This window comes from Gavialis gangeticus, unplaced genomic scaffold (genome assembly GCF_001723915.1).
Source record: "Gavialis gangeticus isolate Ggan-Ray unplaced genomic scaffold, GavGan_comp1, whole genome shotgun sequence".
Taxonomy (NCBI): domain Eukaryota; kingdom Metazoa; phylum Chordata; order Crocodylia; family Gavialidae; genus Gavialis; species Gavialis gangeticus.
In genome coordinates this window covers 83,450,243-83,458,626 of record NW_017729024.1, presented here as the reverse complement: position 1 = coordinate 83,458,626, position 8,384 = coordinate 83,450,243, and the positions used below count along the sequence as shown (strand labels likewise).

The window sequence follows — 8,384 nt, the reverse complement described above, 5'->3', positions numbered from 1 at the left end:
GTAATACTCCTGAGTATTAGGGCCTTGAAAACTGTGATCAGGGCTCAGTAAAGTACTTTCTGAGATCTATCACTGAAAGTATTATTACAGTAATACAGTATTATTTTCCTATGTAGTGAGCTCCACTCTAATGCCCCTTTACACTGTCAGAGAGATGTAAAAGAATCAGACCCACTGTATTTAGCAGCATACTTTGATTTCATACTTAAGTCTTAGGTCTTATAATGCTTCTCAGTACTGAATCCTTTTCTTATCTCTGGGTCAGCGAGGATACCAACCATATTAGAATCTAGAACCAAGGACTGTTCTAGGCAGTATGTTTTGTCTGATGTAAGAAAAGTATCTTGGCCAATTCAGAACATCACACGGATACTGTATTTTTACAGCTACATTGAACATTGTTTGTAATGTAACTCCACATCTTTTTAGGAGCTGGCTCATAGGCATGCAGCTTTAGTGTCTGTTCTTCTCTCGTTTGCTGCTTAGCCTTTAGGTAATATTAAATAAAAATGACTGATAACCTATTTTATTAGAAATATGCCACCTGTACTAAGAAGCATGACTGGCATTCATGAATCATTCAGGTTTCTGTGGAGGTGAAGGGAGGAGGATCTCTTTAAAATGACTCAGCTGCAAGTCAACCCAGAGTTTTGTTTCTGGTAATCACTTCATTGTATCTTCATGGTGTCAGGGATAAGTGAAAATATAATTTTACAAACACTAGCACTCCTTGGTATATACTTCTATACTAACAAAAACAAGGGTAACAACAGATCACTCATATCCAAAATGCATACAGTTGAGCACATGGCTTTCAAAAGTCCTTCAAGTAAAAGACAGAATTTATTTTCCTCTTTTTTCATATTTCTTATTACATGGATTGGACTAATTTAATGTATTTCTTTCCTAGACTTGATTTAAAATGAGAAAAAAGCCAAAACCAAAAAAGACCCTCTCGTATAAATAATGTCATGGAAAAAAGAACTTCTACAGATTTTTAACTAGTTTCTACTTATCTCTCATATTATTATCTTTGTGCCAGAACCTTGCTATTATTTGCCAGTTACAATCAAACATTCTGATATGAAAAATGATACAGAAGAAAATATGGCTATACTGAGCCATATTAAATCTTCCTAATACACAGCCTAGAATGGGTGGGATCTTCACTAAATCTGTCTAGAATTGGTGGAGACACAATTTCTGTGGAATTAATTCCATTTTAGCACCATGTGGGTGACACTCCATCAACTGCATTCAGTAAATCAGCCTAGAAAGAGATCTGCTCTGTATAGCATTGTTTCCTAGCAAACGGGGGTGCTTCTTTTCGAATCATTTAATTTTATATTGACTTTTTTTGCATTAGCTTCCACTTCTTCCCTTGAAGTGGAGCAGAGACATGATAGGAGTATAGACAGTTCACCAATGGAAGCTGGTTCCTCAGTAAGTCAAATTGCTAAGGTACTACTGAATGTAGTAGGAAGACAGGGAGACTCTACAAAAGATCCAAAAGCCACTGATTTTCCCTGAGGTTCTTGGTTTGTCCATGTGGTTGAAGGGCTTTGTCTCTTTCATCCTTGATGACAGAAGTTCCCAGCATTGCTATTGTAACTGGGATGTTATATGAATCCAGCAAAAGTAACCAACAATCTAATATCCAATGAAAAAGAGAAAAGCCATGTTTAGATTTTCTACCTAAATTAATTATTTGGACAGTTTATTACTCCATATAATCAGCAGGATTAAACAGATATATAGCTGAAACATTACTATTTAGGAATCTATTAATAATGCAAATACAGTGTCACTTACAAAAGACACATAAACCTGAGGAAATAAACCAGGGCTCCTAAAGCATTTTGTAAATGCAAATCAAGTATTCTCATGAGGGCCTGATCCTGAAACCAGTGAAAAGAAGGGGAGTTAAATTACACAAGTATGTAATAATAATTGCTGATTTAAATAACATTACTGTTATGGACTACCTATCACATGTGAAAGCTGTTTGTAGCAACTGAGGCTAGGTCAGTTTCAATGAGAACCTGCCCATTGACTTTAGTGGCTTTTGACTATCAACCCCAAAGACAGTAGATCAAAGATAGTGACCTCAAAAAAGAATTTGGACTAAGCAAAAAAACCCCAGAATTTAGACCACTATCAGCTGGCTTACCATTAAAGTACAGATTGAAGTAAAGTATTAAAGTATGAAGCAAAGTATTAGATTAAAATAAATAGTGATGTGACTGACTGACCCTAGAAAAGACATGGCATACTAGGAAAAATTAAGTACTGAAATCAAGGCTGGTCTTTATAATTTTCTTCTGCCCTTTCCTTACCCAAGTTTTTATTTCAGAAAACAAAGAGTTGCAGTGTTTCCAATCTTTGAAATATTTGTTTTTCTTAATGCTCCATTTTCTAGAGTCATGTGATTATATGAGACTTTCAATCTACAATTAAAAGGGGGAAAAAAGGAATTTCTGGTTCTCATGGTTGCAGAGAAAAACAAAAATAAGAAAACAAAAAACCCTCAAAATGTATTTTTTTTTCTTAAATTCTATTATTCTAAGCCAATCATGACTTTTCAAAGCTTAGGGTTGGAATAGTGAAATTTGACAGTAAGGATCCATTACATTCATTTCACTTACTATCACAAAGTCACTTTCATCACCTGGACTTAAAACTTATGACACAAACCCCATATTTGGAAAAACAAACTTGATACCTGGGAATTACTTGCATTACATGCCTAAGTATCTATTGCGTACACAACTTTTGCTTATGTCACTTTAGCGGCTGCCACTTAAAATCTGGAATATATTTAACATGATTTATATGCTTATTGTGTAATTAGCAGATACATCTTGGCATAAGCAAAGAACAACTGATGAAGAAAAACATAAATATAGGAAGACATAAATTTAGAGCCTCAGCCAAATAAACTTGAGAGAGATAAAAGAAAGCAGGTACAAAGATGCCTTTCTAATGTAACTACTTTAAAAAAAAAAGGAATGGATTGTAACTTTGATTACATACGTATTCATAGGATTAAGGGAGAAGTGAAAAAACCCCATCCCTTTCTTTATGGGCTACCTTGGATACCCTTTAAACCTGGTAGGCAGAGACTGACCATCACAGCTGCACTGGTGCAGGGGGTCTTGAATTTACTGCAGGCATAGGCCAGAAGCACGTACAAAATGGAGGAACAAGGAACAAATTGTACAGCACAGGTTGTTATCTCTCAGGCACAACATCTTCTGTAGAAATTCCCTGAGTGGTGCAGCTTACACATCAACCCTTTTAAGAGCTATGACTACAGGTACAATGTAGCCCCTCAAAAGGAAAGAATTCAACAGCTTCCTGCAGAATGCTACTAAAATCTCACACTCTATAGTTTGTACTTTGAAATGGATGCTCTAATGAGATCCAAGTAGATGACAACACTTTAGTAATCTCCCAATTCCCTAAGTCTTTACTGAACACATGGGAATGGTCCTGAATATTCCAGTGGGACACCTCCTGTAAGCATAAGCAAGCAAGACCCTGCAATGCTAGAGTGTGCTCAAATTTAACAGACCCACCTTGCAAGTGTATAGTGCAAGTTAGGCATTGCTATATATATTTTCACGTAACATAATTTTAATTACTTTAAAATGCTTTTTCTTTCAAATCTGGCTTTTGATGTGGTAGAACCTTTGCACTTTGACAGGCAAATCGTATCTTTGTTTTTTTAAGTCTGGGTTTACATAGATTTTTTTTCTAAGGCTTAGCTCAACTGGCTTATTTTTTATACCTAGTAAATGTCTTTTGGATCTACCACATGAAGGACTCTGTATATAAAACCAGATTATATACATTATTGGAGTGTGTTTGTGTTTATTTTACTTTAGAACTGTTGAAGGCCAGAGCTTTAAACTCATCAATACCTATAACAAAACCAGACTACAAGTTATCCTAAAAATGAACATGGATTTGCGTCCAACCAAGGCTGATGACTGTTGTCAATTAAATCTCGAAATAAATGAAACACCTATGCTATTATCACAGTTAAACTAATCTGTAGACATTTATCAGTTTACACAAAGAAATTTCACTGAAACATAACTGTTGTTGTTGGTAGTTTAAGCAATTTTACACTATTTTATTACATGGATTCATTTTTCTAGCATGTGAACATCTCCAATCATTTTCTGCATTACTTGTAGGCTCTACCAAGAAATCACTGAAATATTCAGGGACTTCCATCATTACAAACCAGTTTTATCCTCATTTATTTCCTTAGTCCGTAAGTGTCCACAATTTCAATTTGTCCACCAATAGTGTCATATAGAACACCAGTACCTTGGGTTTATATTTCCAAACACACTGAATGTCAAAGAAATTAAATAAAAGGTCAAATATATTTTGATCAACTATACCCTGTTAAACCACCTCTTCAGTCTTTTTGTGAAAAAAGCTTTCCACAAAAAAATCCAAAAAGGCAACATGATATTCACAGGGGAAAAATTATAGGCTAGACCAACAGTTTTATCTCCAAAAAATTCTACCACAGTAGAGAATAGTACTGAGATCAGAGCTCCTATACATTATAATCCTTCACTATTTTTACCACATTGCTATTATATTATCTCAAAATAGATCATATTTGCACAAGGTCAAAAAATGGGGAAAACAAAAAGTCTGGCAAAAAAAATGACCACTATCTTCACTGAGCAAAGCACTGCATTTTTCTCTATTGCAATTTAAGCGTTGTTAGCAATTGTGCTTATTAATAAAATTAAGGAAAGAGTATGTTTCTTACATCATATATAAGTAGATGACTGAACTACACGTAGGGATCTTGCCCTGTCTTCTTGTAGATGCTCCAACATGGTTTACATCAAACTGTCTATTGATGACAGCTTGCCCTCTTCCATATACACTTTCCACATTTCTGACATAAATTAATGAAAAATACTAACTTTATGCACTTACACATACAAATGATGAAAGCTTTACTGGTTAACAACAAATCAAATTTTTGTCTCATTTAACTTACGGCATATGGAATACTCTGCAAGGCATATGGCACTAATTAAACATGGTACAAGCCCCCCAGATATTCAGTATAGCCATGAGGTACCCAAGGAATGCTTCCTTTCAGTGTACATTATCTATGTATTGACTTGATGGTTTGAATGCGCAAAAGCCCTGAGAACTAACAGTGTTTAATGATGTGGGAACTGCACTTCTATTCTTATCTATGTGAATGCTGCAGTTGCTGAGGAAAATTCAGAGATACTTAACGAACAAGCAAATTATGAACTAAGTAGGATGGCTTTTATTTTCATTCATATAACATTAGCCATTGATTTTGATATTCCTTTTAAACCTCTACTTTGACATTTATATTACACCATATTTTCTCTATGACTAAATATTCCTGAGAGCAAAACATTAAACATTGTCATTCTATTTTAATAGAAATACTAAATATCATAATTCTATTCATGTTGATGACCTGGTAACACCCAACTAAAATACTGCATATGTAATTCTGAAGCCAAATATATTGGCTTAAATATTCTACACCAGCTGCACCGATGGAAATCTTTATCTTGTTCAAGTGAGAGTTTTAAATATTGATTCATCATTGAAAATTCATTTTTTATTTTAAAACCAAAAATAAGATATTTTTGCACCTCTTGTCGACTCAAAACTCAAAGTTCTCAGCTTTCTCCGCTATACTTGTGGTCAGTCAGTGAGGAAATCAGATCAAGAAAATAAATGCTGTATTTGCTCTGCGTCATAATTGTTGCTTACAAGCACAATCAACAGTAGAAGTGAATTCCAGAAGTCATTATCTTTGTCTATGATGATGTCCTGAGCAAAAATAGAACTGAGGTTCATAAGCTATGATAAGACTAGTGTACAACCTTCCATTAACTAAAATATTGTCATGACAGAGGAGGATAGATACACTCCTATAACATTCAGCATCAAGGTGTCATTTCTACCAAGACAGTTCTTGAAGAGGAGCAGGAGCAGTTTGCATTCTAAAAGGTAACACTGGCTCTGTCATTTTCCTCTACGTCTCAGACTCTTCTGAGACTGAATCAAGCCCTAATACGTCTGAAGAAAAGGTTTGAATGGTTTTTCATCAACACCATCTTTAAAAAAAACACCAAACAACTTATTTCCCAAAGTTTCAGTGGTTTAATATATCCCCTGCTTTTAATATGGAATTTAGAGAAAGTGAGGTAAGTGAACAAGTGGGGGTTTCATTTATTTGTAAATCATTCTTAATTAAACTTTATGCCATAATTTTTTATGCTTTAAATAAAATTGCTCTATTCTCTGTTTAACCCCTTGCTACACTATCACTTTATTCATAAGAAACATTACTAGTAAGTATAAGAATGCAAAATTGATGATTGAATTGTATACAGTATACAGGTGTGCACTTCTGTACCTCCTGTACACTAGCTTTGAACATGTAAAGTGGAACCTGACACAATTGCAATTATGACACAATTTTGTGCCCCCTCCCTACCAAAGGTACAATCATTGTTACAGTACATTTCAAAATGTCATGATTGTTGCCCTGTTCATGAAGCGTCACTGTACTCAAAAGAGAAATAATGTTTAAGGTGCCTGAAGTCCCTGTTATGTAAAACAAGACTATATTTTTCCTTGTTCTACCATAAATCAACAATATTTCTATTTGTGGAACACAACAAGAACTGCAATCTGTGGCTTTCTTTTGTGTGATTTCAAATACAACTTCACCAAAAAGGCACATATTTCTTTGAAGATATTTTTCGTTTGAAATATTGTGCATGATAACCAGGTTTTCACTCATCAAGGTATTTCTCTTTCCTGTTCTATTATAGACAGCAACAGACATATTGAAAATCTATGTAGCCAGGATATATACAATATACTAGAGATAACTGAGCACCTGAATTGAGGAAAAACAGAGTAAGAAAAAACTGCTTTTAGCTTCAGGAAGAATCTTTTAAAACACCTATAAAACATGTTAACTCACAGCAAGCAAACGTGCATAGTTCTCTATTATAATAAATTAACCCTGCTTTCCAGTCCTACCTTACTACATTTATATTCCATGCATTATACACAACAAGAAACATAAAAATAGAGATCCTTTCAGCCTCACCAGTTTGCCATTGAAACCAGCAGAGAATTTTTCATTGAGAAAAAGAGAGAATGGAAGGAAAACAGACCAACCTTCACAATGTACGTCACACCAGGTCCCAAGATCTTTTCGTTCGAGTGCAGCCACCCTCGAGAGGGTTTATTGACAAAGCTGCTATTTTGATTCCAGTCTTCACCTCCCAGGTGCATTTCCTCTAACCGTGTTTTTTTCCCTGTACTCATCTTGCTCACGTCCTGCTGAGAACACGAAGTGGCAGAGACAAGGTTACATGTGTTGTCTGAAGCCCCTGCTGCTGAGCTGGAAGCACTCGAGCTTCCCTGCAACTTGGAGACAGCAAGCTCCTTCACTGCAGAGGAGAGGTTTTTGATGCCCAAAAGGCTGCCTGTGTTGGACAGTTTCAAGTGGGACACTTTATGGATGAGGGTGCAAAGGGTGGTGGGTCCATCTTCTTGGTCCTTGCGGAGAACCTCAGGTGAGACCAGGTATGAAGGTGTTGTTGAAGTCGTAGCAACTGCTGAGACCTTGCTGTTCATGGACAAATTGTGAATAAGATCATCAACTGATGTCACCGAATCATTCCTGAAGCGGTTATACTTGGTACGTTGAAGCATGCCCTTCTATCTGGTTTCCTGCATACGTTCTGGCAAATCTGATGCCAACGCAGAAGATGCCTGTGCTAACATAGCAGACGATTCATAACAACAAGGACGGGAAATAAAATTTTGGTTTTAAAAAAAAGCAGAGAGTATAACAAAGAGTAAATGCTTTAAAATATATTTCTTATGGTTCTACATTAAGGTTGGGTGAAGTAATAGTTTTCTATGACAGAGATCCCAGTCCTGCTTAGAGCTGCCAACTCGCTCACAGCAAAAGCATGACTCACACAAATGAGAAGGACCCTTTTCAACAAAAGGCTCAGTGAACACTGCAAATCACTTCCTGTAGCAAAAAAAAAAAAAAAAAACCCATCCACCCACTTACAGCATACTAGCACCAATCAATTCTCAAATTTCCTTTTCCTATCTTCCCAAACAGATATTTCCTTCCAACCTTTAATTTTTTCCTCTTTTGGTATCAAAGGCAAATACTTCTAAGGAACTGTATTAACATTTTTTTCAGAAAATCCTTCACTCTGTTCTGTTAAAATGCTCCAGTGTTGTAGATCTGTAAGAAATCACAATTAAGCATTATAATAATGTTCACCACCCCCCATCCTCACTTCACAACCCCC

At 35.7% G+C, this 8,384-nt stretch overlaps 1 protein-coding gene across 1 annotated transcript in view; it reads right to left on the bottom strand.

Moving 5' to 3' along the window:
• The window catches only part of SHC3 (SHC adaptor protein 3), a 112,361-nt gene extending 104,302 nt beyond the window's left edge, over positions 1 to 8,059 (bottom strand). Inside the window, exon 1 of the mRNA XM_019517315.1 lies at positions 7,225 to 8,059. Coding sequence (XP_019372860.1) covers positions 7,225 to 7,764 — 540 coding nt within the window. The 5' untranslated portion in view covers positions 7,765 to 8,059. The remainder of the gene's footprint in view (positions 1 to 7,224) is intronic.
• Between the last annotated feature and the right edge of the window lie 325 nt (positions 8,060 to 8,384).